The sequence below is a fragment of the Enhydra lutris genome, unplaced genomic scaffold, assembly GCF_002288905.1.
Source record: "Enhydra lutris kenyoni isolate GAN:26980312 unplaced genomic scaffold, ASM228890v2 scaffoldscaffold48, whole genome shotgun sequence".
NCBI classification, from domain to species: domain Eukaryota; kingdom Metazoa; phylum Chordata; class Mammalia; order Carnivora; family Mustelidae; genus Enhydra; species Enhydra lutris.
In genome coordinates, this window is record NW_019154132.1 from 3060953 (window position 1) to 3078961 (window position 18009).

General features: G+C 45.2%; 1 protein-coding gene across 5 annotated transcripts in view; it reads right to left on the minus strand.

The window, feature by feature from the left end:
- Positions 1-3490: 3490 nt before the first annotated feature.
- LOC111156696 (serpin family B member 6) overlaps positions 3491-18009 on the minus strand; it is a 37542-nt gene continuing 23023 nt past the window's right edge. For 3 of the 5 annotated variants that reach the window (XM_022517728.1, XM_022517731.1, XM_022517727.1), the window contains exons 2-7: positions 13948-14122; positions 12829-12975; positions 8790-8907; positions 7548-7690; positions 4213-4368; positions 3491-4032 (exon numbers count right to left, since the gene is read on the minus strand). In XM_022517728.1, the coding sequence (XP_022373436.1) occupies positions 3628-4032; positions 4213-4368; positions 7548-7690; positions 8790-8907; positions 12829-12975; positions 13948-14112 (1134 nt within the window). In that variant the 5' untranslated portion in view covers positions 14113-14122 and the 3' untranslated portion in view covers positions 3491-3627. Of the gene's footprint in view, positions 4033-4212; positions 4369-7547; positions 7691-8789; positions 8908-12828; positions 12976-13947; positions 14123-14477; positions 14498-18009 lie in introns of those variants that run through there. The other 2 variants (XM_022517729.1, XM_022517730.1) reach the window with 2 other exon arrangements.

The window sequence follows — 18009 nt, forward strand, 5'->3', positions numbered from 1 at the left end:
TTTTTTTGGATTTGACACCAAAAGCAAGGGCAACAAAAACAAGAACAAACAAGTGGGACTACTTCAAACTAAAAAACTTCCATACCATGACAGTAAAGGAAATCATCACCAAAAATGGTTTCCTATGGAATAGTATGAAAAGGTATGAGAGGGTAATCTATAAAATGGGGAAAAATATGTGCATATTATACATCTGATACAGATTCATATAAATATAAGGAGCTCATACAACTAAATAGCAAACAAACAATCCAATTAAAAAATGGGCAGAGGAACTAAGCAGACATATCTCCAAAGAAGACATCCAGATGGCCAACAGGTACATGAAAAGATGCTCAGCCTCACTCTTCATTAGGGAAATGCAGATCAGAACCACAAGGAGATGTCAGCTCATAACTGTTAGGATGGCTTCTTTCAAAAAAAAATGAGAAATCCCAAGTGTTGGCAAGGAGGTAAAGAAAAGGGAATCCCTGTGCACTCAGAGGGATTGTAAATTGATGAAACCATATCATCCAGGAATTCCACTTCTGGACACATATCCAAGGTAAATGAAATCAGTCTCTCAAAAAGATATCTGCACCCCTGTGTTCATTGCAGTGTTATTTACAATAGCCAAGACATGGAAACAACCTAAGTACCCTCTGATGGCTAAATGGATAAAGCAAATGTCCCCCCCCACACACACACAGGAATATTATTCAGCCATGAAAAAGAAGGAAATCCTGCCATTTGTGACAACATAGAAGGACCTTGAGGGCATTATGCTAATGAAGTAATTCAGACAGAGAAAGACAAATATTCTATGATCTCACTTATGTAGAGAATCTAAAACAAAACAGGGGAAACCCCAAATTCATAGATACAAAGAAGAGATTAGTGTTACCAGAGGTGGCGGATGGAACAGGGGGTGAGTGAAATGCGTAAAGATGGTCAAATTTCCAGGTATAAGAAATAAATCTTGGGGTACCTGGGTGGCTCAGTCAGTTGAACCCCAGATTCTTGGTTTACTCAGGTCATGATCTCCGCATCCTGGGATTGAGCCGCTAGTCAGCTCTATGATCAGTGCAGAGTTTGCTTCAGGATTCTCTTTCGGCCCCTCCCCCGCCCACCTCTCTCTCCCTCTCTCTCTCTCTAATAAATTTTCAAAAATCTTAAAAAGAAGAAATTTTCAAAAAATTTAATTTTGGGGGGTATAATTGCAGCATGATGACTATATTTTTTAAAAAGGAAAGAACAGACCCCACGTACCATACAAACACAATTCCACCATATAATATTTTCCTGATTATATAAGAATACACGTTCATTGTAGAAAATTTTTAAATTACTAGATATATCTCCAAATAATAAGTAAAACTCACCTACAATGCTGGAGCCTATTTTCAACATGTTAGAGTGTAGATCACTTGGAGCTCTTCTACTTACCAGGACCCAGTGGAAGTTGGATTATAGCTCAGGATGATCTGGTCAGTAGGATTCAGGGGCCTGTCTCCGGCATCTGCCGCCTCCACCCTCAGTAATGCCGTAGTCTCAAGGCCCCTCTGAGAACCGCAGCAGAACCGAGGGGTGGGAGGTATGGGCTCCCCAGCATCCCTCTGGCCCTCCTGGAGTGCTGCCATCCCAGCGGATTCCTGGAGCCTGCTGTGGCACCCAGCCCTAGCTCCACACCCATGGCCCTGGTTCGGGGTCCAGATTCACGTGTTCTCGGGGCTGGAACTGTCCCAGCCCCACTTTTGCAGATAAGAAAATAGAAGCAGAGAAATGAGACTTCCTGTTAGAGGCTGGGACAGTTCCTGCCCTCCTGGGCTGCTTTGCTGATCGCTGTCCTGTTGGGAACCCTGGTTTCCACACAGCACCACAGAAGGCAAGGTTTGGACGTATTAATACTGACCTCAGACCTGGGTTCTTTCCTTGGCTGGTTGCAAGAACTTGTTCAAGTTATTTAACCCTTTGGGCCTCAGATCCCTCCTGGTTTATTCACTGCTGAGGATCAAGTAAAACCACCTGTGTAAAACACCACAGTGCAAAGCAGGTGTTCAGTAAACATTTGCGAGTGGGTGAGACCAACACTTTCCTAGAATTAAACCCTGGGGTATTTTATGTTGTAGATCCTTACAAGAAGCACCGCATGACAGAAGAGAAATGTCTTCTGGTACAATCTCATAAGAGACATGGAAGCATTATTCAGGCGACTGTGCCTTTTACTAAAATTTTACGTTGAGTGACCCTTCAAAGGCAACTTGACAGCTAAATGAAGGCATTCTGGGAGAGCTCTGAGAGCAGCAAGTGTGTTTCTTCTACATGCCCTGTGACTTCTGACATGGTTAAGTTCTGTATGATAGAGGTCTCCTACAGATAAGAGCACTGGTGTTCGTTGTTATGATTTACTATTGATGTGATCTGACCGTTCTCCAGAGAAAGGGCAGACAGACACCTTGAAACCTGGACGCTTGGTGACTATTACACTACATGACATGCAGCAGAGTGGACAATGCTGGTGACAGGGAGGGGGGTGCCAGCCACCTAACCAGCAACCCCCCAACCAGCAACCCCTTCTAGCCCTCTTTCCTCTTCTCAAGCCACTCATCGTATCACTTCTTCAGTCCCAGCCTCTCCCCACGGCCAACCTGCTGGCTTGGGCACGATGGGGAAAGTGGACCAGCAACAGAAAGGAAATACGAATCCCATCAGTTAGGTTCTGGTTGCATCCACACAGCTCATGGATGAAGTCCTCGCAGCTGTCCCCAAAACACAGCACAGGTCTCCCCACTGAACCTCACACATCAGTAGACTCGAGTGTCACTGAGCACAGTGATCACGTTTCTAGCGAGTAACACAAGTGGCCACAGAAACCTTAGCCACCTTTTCTCTAATACTTGCGGTAGAACAAAAAAAATCAGTATTTGCAGCTCAGGAAGTTGTCTTAGATGACACCACCATGAAGAGAACCTCTCTAATCATCTCTGGCTCCTGGTCACCACTTAAGGAGTTCAGAGAAACTGGATGTTGTCCATCTAAATGCGTGTGTGACCACAGATCCCTATGACTGTGGGCTGCGCTAGAAAAAGCCACAGGGCTGGGCAATGGGACCTGTTTCTCACTGGTCTGAGCTAACGTTCTCCCAGCTCTGTGCTGGCTTCTGGAGTGCTTGCCACGTGCGTGGGGCTAGAGCTCTCTGCAGGGGTCTCCAAGCCCTGCTCCCCCGGCACCCCATAAGCTGTGTCACCCTGTCCTCTCACTAATGTGCCACCGAGCAGAGAAGAGAGAGGCAACATGAGTCCTCCTGTTCCTGCAGGAGAGCCACATTCTGCCCAAAGTGAGGACCTGGGAGGTGTGAGGGTGGAGGAGACCACACCGCTCTAAGCAGCAGGACTGGCTAAGTGGCTGGCGCTGGCCCTGCCAATGAAAGCACAGGGCTGCCTGAATGGCAGTTTCCAATCCTCAGAAACATTTGAGACGTGAACACAGACACATACAGGAGTCCAGGACACAGGGTCCCAAAATCGGGCCTTTTATTTTTGGATTGTCACCCAAGGTCACTTTGCATTGTAGGCACATTGTGAAGAGTCAGGAAAAGCAGGCCAGCAGGAGAAAGGAAGAGGACTCCGTTTGGGGCTGACTATGTCCTTACGGGGAGGAGAAGCGGCCACAGAACAGGATGCTGTTGGTCTTGCTGTGCTGGATGAAGAAGAGGAAGGGGTGGTCGGCGCAGAACTGGGGCATGATTCTTGCACACCGCAACATCATGATGGCCGCGGTGGCCGCCGCGGCCTCCGTGCCTTCCTCGTTCACCTCCACGAAGGCCTTGTGCACCACCCTGGACAGATACAGGTCTTTCCCGGACGACATCCCAGAGAAGTCTGCCTTGGCCAGTTCAAAGGCATCAGTCATGCCCAGAGAGCAAAGGACATTCTTCATGTTGTAATCCTCCTCCAGTTTAAATCTAGGGAGGAAAACTTCCACCTCTTCTTTGTCCAGCATGTCTGGCCTCGTCCACTCCGTGAATTTCTCATAAGTGAGTTCTTTCTCCACCTAGAAAAGAGTTGAAGATGTTCAGATCTAGAACCCTGCTGCCCCAGAGAACCATGTGCTGGGCTGTGAGCGCTCTGGGCGGTGCGCAACGAGGTGGCGGGAACGGGATGTCACACGACCTTCAGAGGCAGCCCCCACAGCCCCTGCCGGCAAGCGCCAGGACTGCCCAGTGCTCCTTACCGTCCTCAGATCCATGTTTTCATCTGGAAGCATGATGATCATGTTCAGCTCTTTGCCCACATAGGGGAGCACCAGAATTTTGGTGAATATTTCTCCTATGTAGGTCATTTGAAAGGTAGATTTTTTAAACATCATCTGCACAGGTTTCTCCTCATTCTATAAAGGAAACAGATAAACATTAAGTTGAAACCAGACCCAGTGGACACATGGGTCAAATGGACAGAATCAGCCAGTGGGGGTTCTACAAACACTTCCTTGGCTGGCTTCCGGAACACTACCCGGGCCCCCTCTTCTGCCGGCCCATCTCCATTGCCTCAGCCTCCAAACACTGGGGTATTTAGGACTCAGTCCTTACAGTGCTTGTCTCTAGGTGATCTCAACCTTGTGACTTTAAACGGAAATACCAAACGTGTACTTGTAGCTGGGACCCCTCCCCTGCACTCTAGACAGTCACGTTCTTGTGTGTCGTGCTTACTTGGCGCCTGCACTTGGACAGTGAAGGAACCTCCAGTGTCATATGTCACACTGGGCTCCTCACAGTCCCTTCCAGGTCTGCTCCACCCACCATGTTCCCCATCTCCGGTGACAGCAATGCCACTCGCCCCACCGTCAAACACTCTGAGCATTCCTGACTCCTGTCTTTCACCCCACAATGGACTCATCAGCAAGTCGTATCAGCTCTGCTTTTAAAATATTATCATAAATGAGATCAAATCACTCTTGGGTTGAACACCTTTCTGTGGTTCCCCTCTACTCCAAGGGAGTAAAAAAGCTGAAGCCCTTAAAGCAATCTGTGACATGACAAGAGCTCGTCCCCCACGCTCTCTGCTCCCATCTCCCTTTGCCTGTCTGCTACAGTCACAGGGGCCCCTGGATGGTTCCGCAGGCAAACCCAGCCCTGCTGACCCCAGAACCTGGACGGCATGCACCCTTGCGTCATTCTGGTCTTTGCTCAGTGAGGGCTGCACCCTGAAACCGTACCCCAAGCCCCAAGCTGGATCCTTCCCCTGTGCCTGTCTCTGGATCACTACCGCGGTCCCATACAGTCCTATTTTCCCAAGCATGCCCACTCTCTCGCCCCCAGGAAAATGGCAGCTTCATGAGAGAAAGCGTCACCAGTTTTGCACGCACTGTGATGGGACCAGCCACCGCGCCTGGCCCCCAACCAGCATGGGTTGAACAAATGGATCGACAACTACAGGACCAGGCAAAACGAACACATCTTACCAGGAGAACAGTGCATTTGTCACTAGTGCGCCCTGAGCCAGGCAGTAAGAAAGACCCGGGGCAGTGACCGCATCCTAGCCAGCAGCCCCCTTCAACTTCCGACTTGCGTGCAAGTATGAGATCCACAGCGACTGTGAACTGGCCAAGCCCCACGCTGCAGTCTCTGGGTCTCTGGGCCAGCACATGACTCTGTGTCACAAGCAAGAAACTTTGGTTTCGGGTTTCCTCCTGTGCCTTGCCAACGCACGCCTGAACTGGCCTGAGCCATGCCTGCGCCGTCATTCCTCAGCGTCCCATTCACCTCCAGGACCAGCCATCAGCACCCTTTTTCTCTAACAGGCCAGACAGTATATATTTTCAACTTTATGGACCATACAGTTTCTGTCCCAACTACTCAACTCTATAGTTGCAGCATGAAATACATAAGTAAGTATGGCTATGTTGCATTAAAATTTATTTAAAAAAAAAAAGTGGTGGGCTGGCTTTGGCCTCGGGCTGCAGTTTGCTGACCCCTGTCTGAGGCAGTTTCTTCTTCTACCCATCCAGGACCCAAAGCCCCCAGTCTTATAATATGAAAGGATCCAACCTCAGTAACTGAATGATTCGTGAAGTATACAATTATGGAGAGAAGCTTCATCTTACTTAGAAACAAAGGAATTTTAAAAATCTATAGGAACTCAAAATCTGTTTACTCGCAGGCACAACCCCCAGCCTGACAAGCTGGTGCGCTCAACACCTGCTGTGTTCCTTCTGCCTTTCTCTACTGGAGAGATGAGGAAGCAGCTAGATGTCCTCACCTCCCTGCAGCCAGCAGAGGCCGCACATAATTGGGCCTATGAGACACAGAAGAGAGGTTTCTCATTCTGAATAAGATGTCAGATCCCCAAAGGAGAGGACTTTTGCTCTCACCCTTCATCCTCTCCCTCCCTTCCCCCTGGATGGTGGCTGCCATGACCATGACCGCAGATGAGGGCAGCACGCTGGGCATGGCAGAGCAGGAAGACGGGGAGCTGGTTCCCAGAGGCCCCACTCTCGGCCCGCCCACAGGCCTCTCCTAGGGGAGATGAACTTTCCACGAATCAAGTCCAAACATACATCTTGTTAAAGATGAATTTCAAGGAGAGAAATCATTTCCCCAGGTGAAAACAGGGCAGTTCATTTCAGAATAAAGCTCCAAGGAAAATATGTTTCTTGAGAAACTGAAAGTTGAGGCTCCTGTCTGCTTAGAAGATCCAACTCATGGTCATTGATCAGGAATAGGCTGTAACTAATCTATTCGGTCTACTTAGATGTATGTGCAAAAATCTCTACAATTAAAGATAAGTAAAAAAGAAAGAATATACTAGATTCAGTGACAGAAAAGATAAAAGGCCACCAGCAAATAAAATCTTTGAAGCTGGAGACAGCTCAACTTGCTGTCTATTCTATATACGTGTCCTTTTGTTTTGCTTGTTTTTTAAACAAAAATTAGTGTTTGTTCTCCTTATTATCAAAAGAAGGCTGCAGATCAGTCATTTGTTCAGAGTTCACTGAGCACCAACTACATGCCCGGCACCAGTGAGGCAGCCTTGGCCCTTCAAACCACCACAATGCCGCCCTGGGGACCAGCAGGGGGCGCTGCGGCTGCTGAGAGGAGGGATACGGAAATCCCCACCAGGAGGATGGTCAGGAAAGGCTTCCAGATGCTGCTGGAAGGGAACGGGTATACAGGTACTGATGGGAATGAAGATAGAGAAATGGGGATAAATGGGTAGGATCTGGGTCCACAAAGAGCCTCATATACCATATTTTGGAGTTCAAACTTTATCTCAAAAGTTCTAGAAAGCCAAGGAAGACCTTAAGACTGACAACTGACATGGGATTTGTGATTGACACAAATTTGTGATTGACAGAACACCTGGCAACCATAGCCTATGAGTATGCAACTACCTTTGATGACACAGCAAAGGAGAAGGACAAGGCATGCTGGGGAGCCCAGCCACCCAACTGCCTGAGGACAGACAGGGCACAAGTTAGCTTGTGAGGTGAGCTTTCTTGCATGTTTTTAAAACCAGTGTGAACACAGGGACTGTCTCCAATAATCTCCTTTGTTATTCCAAAATATTCACCTTGCTGACTTTAAATGGTCTTTCCATGGTCTGTGTTTTGTTAAACTGATTATCCCAGTTTCCTTTGAAATAGATGGCATTCACGAGAATCAGATTCGTCATTGAATCCACTGAACCCGGAGACAGCAACTCTGTAATCTGACCTGAAAAGAAGAATTAAAGAATCAGTGAACTAAAAGAATTGCAAGATGGTTAGAGAAAGACAAATACCATGTGATCCCATGCATGTGTGGAATTTAAAAGACAAAACAAAGGAGTAAGGCGGAAAAAAAGAAAGGGAGAGACAAACCAAGAAACAGACTCTTAACGATAAAGAATAAACTGACCATTAGCAGAGGAGACCTGGGCAGGTGATGCGTTGAAATAGGTGATGGGGATTAACAGGGCACTCATCTGCTTGATGAGTACTGAAGAATGTACAGAAGGGCTGAATCACTACATTATACTCCTGAAACTAACCTTACACTGTACGTTAACTAGCCGGAATTTAAATTAAAAAAAAAAAAAAAGTTTCCCGATGCATGCACCTGGGACAATATTTAAATTGGGCAATCTCCTTGTGAAATACACAATAAAAAAAGTTTACTGTCCCCCAAATATAACCATGTAAGGGGATTCTGTTCCATAAAACAACAGCAGCAACAAAAACTTAAAAAGCCCTGGTAAGAAAAATACCATCACTTGAGCAAAACATAAAATGGACAAAGGAGTCCGTGTGGGATGAATTCCCCGCAAGTGAGACCGAAAAGAATGCCTGGCGCCTATGATCAAAGACAGGCACGTAAAGGATAGTCAGAAAGGTGAGCGGCGGTGTGCGTGTCCAGGGCAGTGTCAGTGAAGAGCCACAGGAGGGGGAGGGCTCGAGCGAGGGTCCTACCAGGATGCGTGGCAGTCCACATGGCATGGGCAACACGGGGCAGGCAGATGGCACGAAGCCTGGCTCTGTCTTTTTCTTTATAGTATTTATGAAAAGAAGGTCTATATTAACAACAATGACAACCATATGGATTTTTCTAGAAGAGGAGTACTGAAGATTGAGGGATATTACAGACGCACCAATGAGACCAGGGAAGAGCTAGAGAAAATAAGCAAACACTGACAATATTTCAGAAGCAGATTTTAAAAATTTACAGTTATTCAGAGAAAAATGTCATTCCTGTTTACATGTGCATGGTCCTGTGAAGGAATGGACAGTGACATCAATTAAAATACTATTAAGACAGAGTAACACTGTATTTTCACCTTCCGTCTTTTCAGCCACCCAGGTGTTGATGTGTGCCCTGGACTCTTCCGCAGCGGTATGAAAGTCGAGCTCTTCCATCTCCGCTTGGTAGAACTTGAGGCAGGAGTCTTTGAAAGACTAGGAGAGACAGGGCAACGTAATCACATGGCTGCAGAAAGAGTCAACACTTAGAGCTTAACTTCTTCGTGGCGCCCAATCAGAATGTCCGCAATGTTATGATTTACATGCGGAATATACAAATATACAATACAATACGCCCTCGCCTATTGATAACCTGTCACACTCCTGGGTGATTTTGACAACTTCTAAACACATTTGAAAATAAATGTTTGCTATTTAAATTACTGTTTCATAAGCAATGACTAATCAAACTGAAGCATAAGGAACTAACGAAAATCCATTCTTCAGCTACATTTAATCTTATCGTATAAACCAAGTGAAACAGTGGTCTCACTATCAAATAAACATCGTGAGCTGCTAGATTCCTCGAGGAACTAGCTCTGCAACAGTGAGGTAAGTCCAGAGACACTGAGACTCTGAGGTTACTAGAGTGTCATTCCTGGACAGCCAACACGTTTGCTATGTGAGTTCCGCCCACAGCAAGAGCCACAGCTGCCTCCAGAACATTCCAGAACAATGGACTGGAAACAAGGGTCTGCTATTCCATACAACAGGGGAAGTACGTGATCGCACTCCACCCCTTCCACTACAACTCTCTGTGATGATGTTAGCAATGTTGTAAGTCTGTGCTGTCCCAAACGGTGCCTTGCGCAGCTCCTGAACACTTGAAATAGGGCCCATGCTGCTGAGGAGCTGAATAGTGAACTGTAATTGTAATTATTCACACGGAAATTCAAATAGCTACATGTGTCTAGTGCCTACCACTTTGGATGGCTCCATCTTAGAGCATGAGCAACTCTCAAAAAAGTTTAAACTATATTTTGTTAATATAGTCTGTTAAATGATGATGTCATTCATGAACATGTACATCGTGCCCCATAAAAGCAGAAAATCGGATTGAAAGTGAATGGACTGAAATAACCCATTTGTGGCCACTACGCCCTACGCACTACAGAATGGTTTCCCAATCTTTCTTTTGAACAGCTTACAGCTAAATATTTAGTCCCCCTTTCCAGGACTGGTTTTCTAGTGCAGGATTTCACACTCCCCTTTGAGACAACATGACAGAGGGAATGGGGCACAGTAGCTACCAATGCTGTCCCGCAACTTATTAGCTGTGTGACCTTAAAAATCACTTTGTCTCTCTCAGCTTCCTTGCCTTTCCCTGTGAATGAAGATACGGCGTTGGTCTGAGGGCCAGATGAATTCTTATCATCAGGGCTGTTTCGTACAACATCACTGAATTCTCAGCACCCTGCAGAGGTGGGCAGGGGTATCATTTCATTTCATCCACGTAGCGTTTGTGCTCTGCCTATGTTGCCGCTCCACGGCGGTTCCGTGCCCCTGAAAACAGTGTGAGTCTCTCAGAGTAAGAAACTATTCTGGAAGAAACCTGGGCCCTGGTGTATTGATAACCTGTCACACAGTCTTGGGTGATTTCAACAACTTCTAAACACATTTGAAAATAAATGTTTGCGGGGTGCCTGGGTGGCTCAGTGGATTAAAGCCCCTGCCTTCGGCTCAGGTCGTGATCCTGGAGTCCTGGGATCGAGCCCCGCATCGAGCCCCGCATTGGGCTCTCTGCTTAGTGGGGAGCCTGCCTCCTCCTCTCTCTCTCTCTGCCTGCCTCTCTGCCTACTTGTGATCTCTGTCTGTCAAATAAATAAATAAATAAATAAAAAGAAAAGAAAAGAAATGTTTGCTATTTAAATTACTGTTTTATAAGAAATGACTAATCAAACTGAAGGAATATCTCATGGTATGTTGCGATTGGTACTGGATTCTTGGAACACTAAATAAGAAATAATTGAGAAACAACTGCCTTATATTTCAATATCAAAATAAGATTCAAAACATCAATGCTGGGGCACCTGGGTGGTTCAGTTGGTTAAGCATCTGCCCTTGGTTCAGATCACGGTCCTGGGGTCCTGGGATCCCACATCAGGCTCTCCGCTCAGGGGGAAGTTTGCTTCTTCCTCCCACTCTACTTCTGTGTGCACATGCTCTCTTGCTCTCTCAGTTAAAAAAAAAAAAACTTTAAAAAAATTTTTTCATTTAAAAAAAAAAAAAGAAACATCAATGCTTTTCTTAAAGTATCCAATAGAAAAGAAAGAAAATTAAAGAAAATCCACCAGTTCTTGTGTTTATTCGAAGTTTTGTTCTTCTTTATGCCAAAGGCTTATTAAAAAGATGACAAATGCCTAAGACTAATAAAATAAGATAGGCTGCAAAAAACCACACCGTGGGGAACAATTCTTGCCAATATTTGACCTCATGCTTGACTACATTTACTTTACTCCAATTATTTTAAGACAATTTCAGTCTGAAACAAGTTTAAAAAAGTAATGAAAAAAATCATATAATAGAATAAGATCGATACCCCGAACATAGAACAGTAAAAGATATATAGCCCAATAAAAAGCGTGCAAAGGGGGCACCTGGGTGGCTCAGTGGGTTAAGCCTCTGCCTTCAGCTCAGGTCATGATCTCAGGGTCCTGGGATCAAGTCCCACATCCGGCTCCCTGCTCCGCAGGGAGCCTGCTTCCTCCTCTCTCTCTCTCTCTGCCTCTCTGCCCACTTGTGATCTCTCTCTGTCAAATAAATAAAATCTTTAAAAAAAAAAAAAGCGTGCAAAGAAAATTCTCAGAAAGATACAAATGTTCAATAAACACAAGTAGGTCAATCTCATTAATTATCAAAATTTAAGAGGTCAACCACACGCAGTGTTGATGCGAGTAGACATGAGCACTCTGCTAATATTTTTAGAGAGATTGTAGGTGACCACAGCACTTTGGCCAATCTGACAATATTCGCTACAACTTGAAAGCTTCACTCCCTTCCTCCCATCTACGAATCCATCTTGGAGTAACACGTGCACAGAGGCACTGGATCGTGTACCCTAACATTCACTGTCTAAATGCCGGTCAGTGGGGGAGGGGCGCACTAGGTACGGTTCAGTACTTGCATACTGAGGAACAGCAGATAACAGTGAAATAGAGGTCAATGCCCAAGATACAAAGAATTTCAGACAGAGCTGGGTAAAAAGAAACAAGTTATGAAATAATATTATGGTATAATGACATTAGGTAGAGAAAACCCCACCAAACAGATTTATTTCTCCATGTGTGGGGGATACACCTCATATCTATCAAAGCTCATATACTGGGAGGGGAGTGATGAGGTATGGAAGGGGATGTGAGAGCTCTTGCTTTGCCTGCTTTGCTTGCATTTTTATATAATAAGAATATACTCATTATATAACAAGAAGGTGATAACATATTACTTGAGTAGTTTCTGAAAAATGAAAAAAAAAAGCCTGAAAGCACATAAATAAAGAGAACCAGTATAATTAGACAAATAACTTTATAAAAATTCTGCACTGGGAAAAATGATAAAAATATTTACAAGTGTAAAAAGTTGACCAAGTATCACATTCACAAAAAAATGATCAGATGTGGAAAACAATGATTAGAAATATTCCTTTTGATCCCTTCTTTGTTTCAGCCAGTTTACTGCTTATTTTTTTTAAAGGTTTTATTTCTAAGTAATCTCTGCACCCAACATGGGGCTCAAACTCACAACCCTAAGATCAAGAGTCACATGTTCTTCTGATGAGCCAGCCAGGCGCCCCTTGGCCAATTTACCTTGAACTGTGTTTGCTCCATGTTAATTCTTTTATAATTATCTCATTGAAGCTTCACAAAATCTAGACGGTATTTATGAGAAGGCTCACTTTATAGAAGATAGCACTGAAGCAGGGTTCAAGAGACTGCATGAAGTTAGTGAACAGAGAGCCAAGTTCCTGCCCACCGGTGTGAATTTATAACCCTAAGGCTACCTGCTGTCACCTCATGACCCCTCCTCCCTACCCCCTTGGCATCTTTACTTTCTTGGTCAAAAACAGTGTGTATGACTTACCGAGAGGAATTCATAAGACTTGTCTCCAAAGAGCCTGTTGGCGGTTCTAAGCAAGTACTGTGCATCAGTCCTGTTGACTTCTGTGAGAAGCGACTGGAACCCCTGGTGCACATCTCCTCCTCCGCAGCTTTTACTTAAAGACAGTGTCTGAAATCCAAAACAGAATACAAATGCACAACGTCAGTGTGCCCAGACTTCCAAAATGGATACAACACAGCTCAGCCTAATACAGATCCAGCTTAAGACTGGTCCAATGGAATATAAAAGGCACTTCCTACAGGGGGCGGGGCAGAGCCCTAAGAGCACCCTTAGACCGCAGTGCCCTCTGCAAGCCCTACTCTGTGGGCTCACTTCTCAGAGTCTGTCCGCAAATAGGGCTGCCCACCAGGCCCCCCTTCTCTGCAAACACAGGCACTCCTCGAACAGAAAGGGCTGGATAAAGCTTTGTGCATTTAAGCTGGTCCTCCTGGAAGCTGGGTACCATCTTGTAAGGAAGCCCAGGCCACCCGGCCAAGGAGACACGCCTAGGAGGCCACATGGAGGAGGCCCAAGACCCCACACCAGGGACCCTGCTGGGGCCAAGTGGAGAAGCATCCCCAACACAGCCAGAGTCAGGCCCCAGGAAATTGTCATCTTAAGCTGCTAAGTTTTAGGGTACTGGTTAGTCAGCAGCAAACAACTGAGATGTTACTGGAAACATCTGTGACTGACCAGTGCCATTCTAAGAAGGTTTTACACTTCAGTGAGAGAATTAACGTATCAATTTCTAACAACTGAAAAGCAAGTGACAACATCCAAACACTATCACAGAACTCAGCATGGGCCGTGTGAGGGACTCCCTACTCACAAACTCAAACTCATGGAAAAAGCATAGTCCGGGCTAGTGACGTCACTCATCCTTCTTCATAGAGCACACCACTTCCTCCCTCACAGATCTGAGGCCACCACTCCAGGTGCTCGCTCCCTCAGAACTAGCATGTCACCCGCTGCTCTGTCCCCATTCCCTAGCACCAGCAGAGGGACCTGTCAGGAGCCAATCCTGGAGGTGAACATGAAGACCAGCTCAACTGACAAATTAATAGCATTTCCTGTCACCCAGAAATGGCTTCACGTACATACCTGGAACATCTGGGCTGCCGTGTTTCCCTTTGCGCCCATGAAAACCATGGACAGGGCAGAAGAGATGCTCATGGGTGAGAAAAACACATTTTTCGAGTTGTCTTCACCCAGCTTTTTCAGAAGACTTAAGGCAAAGGTGCCATTTGCCTCTGAAAGAGTATCCATGATGGTGAGCCTGAAAGAATGGTTCTAAAATCAGTATCACATTCCAAATTAAATAAACAAAGAAATAACACAATAAAATCAGTATCACATCACTACAGGATTACACATTGACTATATTCACTCTGTTATTAGTGGTTACCACTTTGGTTCAGTGGGCAAATACGTATATTCACAAAACTCTATTTCTTTTTGGGGCCTTCAAAATTATTTTGTGCACATCTAATATTAAGTGAAAAATAAAACTGAACAACGTATTAATAATATAATCCTGTTGTGTGGGGGGGAAAGGGCAGTGAGGACGGCTATGTCCTCACCTACCTAGGAGCACAGAGGAAGTGTGGAAAGTTATGCATTTGACAGCTTACCCAAGTTACTTCCGGGGGGGGGCAGTCAGGAAAGGAGTTATTGGCTTTTGCTTCCATTTCTTATTGTTTGGTGTGTTGTGTGGGTTTGTATGTATTATTTAATCCTCCAAAAATCATTCAAAATGATGAATCCAACCACAAGGTTACGCAAAAAAAGATGGTTGAATGTTTTTAAGATGTGGGAGGACTCCATTTTAAGATAACCTGAAGCCCAAAGATAAAAGATAAATCAAACCACATGCAAAGATATATGAAAACCTTAAAAACAAGGACTTTTGACCTTCAGTTCTCCTTCTATGAAACCTCTGCTTGTGCTGAGGCCCAAATCTACGGCCATGTTCCCCAGACCCCCTGCTGCCACAGGCCTTCTTGCCCCTTGTTCTGGACAAGGGTATGTGACAGCAGGTACCTGCCCCTGGCCACCTCCAGATACAGACCTCAGGGGTAAGGGGTCAGACTGCACAGGTTGGCATGGAGGGCATGTGACCATGACCCCGGGGGTCTAGGCAGGATCCAGAACAGGAATACTTCTGGGAGGTCTAGGATGGGGTGGGTATGATAACCTTCAAACAGTTCTTTAGAAAGACCTATCACCGACTCCCCGTTTTATGATGGGGGAGCTCAAGGTGAAGTGATAAAGCCAAGCTAAGGAACTAAATAGCTAAGGCTGAACTCAGGGCCACTATGCTGTCTTTGCACTGCAGCTCTAGATGTCCCTACTTGAGGAAGAGCCTGAAGGTAGGACAGAAGGGTCAGCGGGAAGGCAAGAGGCAGCCAAGGGCCCCATCAGCCAGCTTAGCTGCAGACGCAGCAGCGGGCCCGGGAGGAGCAGACTCTGGGAGAAGCAGCCCCTGCCTGCTCTGCTGTCTTGACAAATATTTACCAGACTCACATTTCCCCCATCAGAGACTGGGGAAATGACTCATCTGAGCTGTGCGTGGGAATCTACAGAACAAGGAAAGGGCGACACTAGATATTTTCGGGGAGTAGAAGGGAGAGGGGAGGACAAATCTGACTGAAAGGCCCAGACCAGAGAATGAGGAGTAAACCCACCTTTCACAGAGCGTGCTTTTCTGTTCATGACTGTGGGCCACTGAATATGGGCAGCAGAGAGGCCCCCAGCCCAACTCCTGACTGGAACATGCGAACGTTCCCTTATACAGCAGAGACCTTGCAGATGTGATTAAAGGAAGGATCTGGACATGGGGAGGTCACTGGGGATTATCCAAGTGACCCCTAAACGTCATCACGTGTATCCTAATGAGAGGCGGGCGGGCAGAGGAGGATGTGACCAAGGAGGAAAGCAATGTGGGGACAGAAGCAAAGCGCTACCCTGTGGCTTGAAAACTGGAGGAAGGGACACAAGCAAGGGTTGGGGAACCGCAGCTCTGGAAGCTGGAAAGGGCACGGGACAGATGCTCCTCTCGAGCTTCTGGAGGGAGCAAGGCCCTGCAGCCCCTCAGTGTGGCTCAGTGAAACCTGCCAGCCTTCTGGCCTCCAGAAGCCTGAGAGTAAATGCGCTGAGGTTGTGGTGATTTGTTACAAGAGCCGCAGAAAACGAATACTTAACGAATACACCTGATAAATTGTATTTACGGTCCTTGTTTAAACTCTTTGTTTTCAAACTCTCCTTTATTCATTATAGAGAGAAGGTGGGGCGCTGGGCACTCCTGGTTTGCTCAGACCTTCCGTCCGTATCTTAAATTGCTAATTTCTGATGAAAGTACAATAGAACATACCCACTACTAAAATGCTCCTAGATACAATTAATCGTATGATACAGAAATAGCTTCAGGAATTCACAGGGCCTTGGGAACATCAACATAAACAAAAGTAGCCATTATATGAAACGGATGCAAAGTTACCCTGCTTATTTGGATTTTGTATTGGCAAATGCTCCCTGCTTATTAATTTTAAAGGAAACAACTGTTAAAAACAGGTTTAAGAATTAAGAACTAGGTAAGAGGAGGTCCCACAGGACAAGAAGCACAGTCCCGAGCATTCCTGATACAGGTGTCTGTGGGTTTCCAGACACACTAATCTTCTTGTTGGGGAAGGGGGGGGGACCTCTGGCTTTGCCCCCAAGATAGCACAACCCCTCAGTGACTCAAGAAAGCTGAAAGATTTAAAAGTATATTTTTGTTAAAAAAAAAAAAAAGGGAAGAAAGCTGAAAGACCAATAACTAATTCCTCAACATAAAGCAGCTCCAGTCTTATTTTAAATACTGAGCCCAAGAAGAACAAGCCAGGACATTCAGAGGAAAAGGCACCCGTCAGGAAGGAGACGAGGTTCATAATCCCAGCTCATGGGCTCTGAATATATTCTTGAGGGTTAAGTGGGTTAAGCCTCTGTCTTCAGCTCAGGTCATGATCTCAGGGTCCTGGGATCGAGCCCCACATCAGGCTCTCTACTCAGCGGGGAGCCTGCTTCCCCCTCTCTCTCTGCCTGCCGCTCTGCCTACTTGTGATCTCTCTCTCTGTCAAATAAATAAATAAAATCTTTTTTAAAAAGTATATATATATATATATATATGTATGTATATATATATATATATGTATATATACATATATATATATATTCTTGATTTCTGCTCCCTGTCTGAGGAAGAGACTGGCCCAGATAAGTGTTTCCTTCCATCCTGGATAGGAGGGAACAATGTCACCTGTGGCTCACTCTTCAAAGCCCAAAGGAAAGTCTAATAGCTTCCATTTTTCAGCTGCAAATGACTGATAGCCACCAAATGTAAAATTCCACCCACATCCTATAAAAAATGCTAAATAAAAAAGAAACATGAAATCAATGATGCCTCATAGGTTTATCCCAGATACGCAGGATAGTCTTACAGCAGAAAATATGCTAATCATGAAATAACTAAATTGCACACTCACAATAAATGTCCTTGAAACAAATGGGAAATGATACTTCCTATACTTCCTTAATGTGATGATCATTGATGATAAAATATTAGAAAACAGTTCCCTTGTTCACAAATAGGAACAATAACTAATAACTAGATTAAAAAGTTTTAACTTCAGAAAAAATAAATATCGCTTTTGGAGTATATACTACACACTGGGACCTATGTTAGCACTTTTCCTAAAACACTTTCACAAGTCTGTAAGACTGGTTGACAATACCAGCATTTGACATTGCTCTTTTGTCTTGCCCTGTGGTCACAAGACTATACAAGCAGCAGGGTGGTGGCGGGAAACCAGGTCTGGGTGGCTCTGGAGTTCACTCTCTTAATCACTGTAACATACCGAATTCCAAAAAAAAAGGAGAGGTGGAGAGCAAATTAAAGATACCTGTCCCAAACACAATTTTTGAAAGTTCAAAAACCATTACTTTCCAACAATGACTAAGATAGGTATTCCTTCCTAATCTGTGTAAACGATGTTATAAATCTGCATGCCAATATTCCCATATCGTAATTTAGAATTAAATAAAAAATAAAGGAAGACAAAAATGTCATGAAAACATTCATATTCCCCGAGCCAAAAATTCCACATCTATGGATTTAATTAAAGGTAA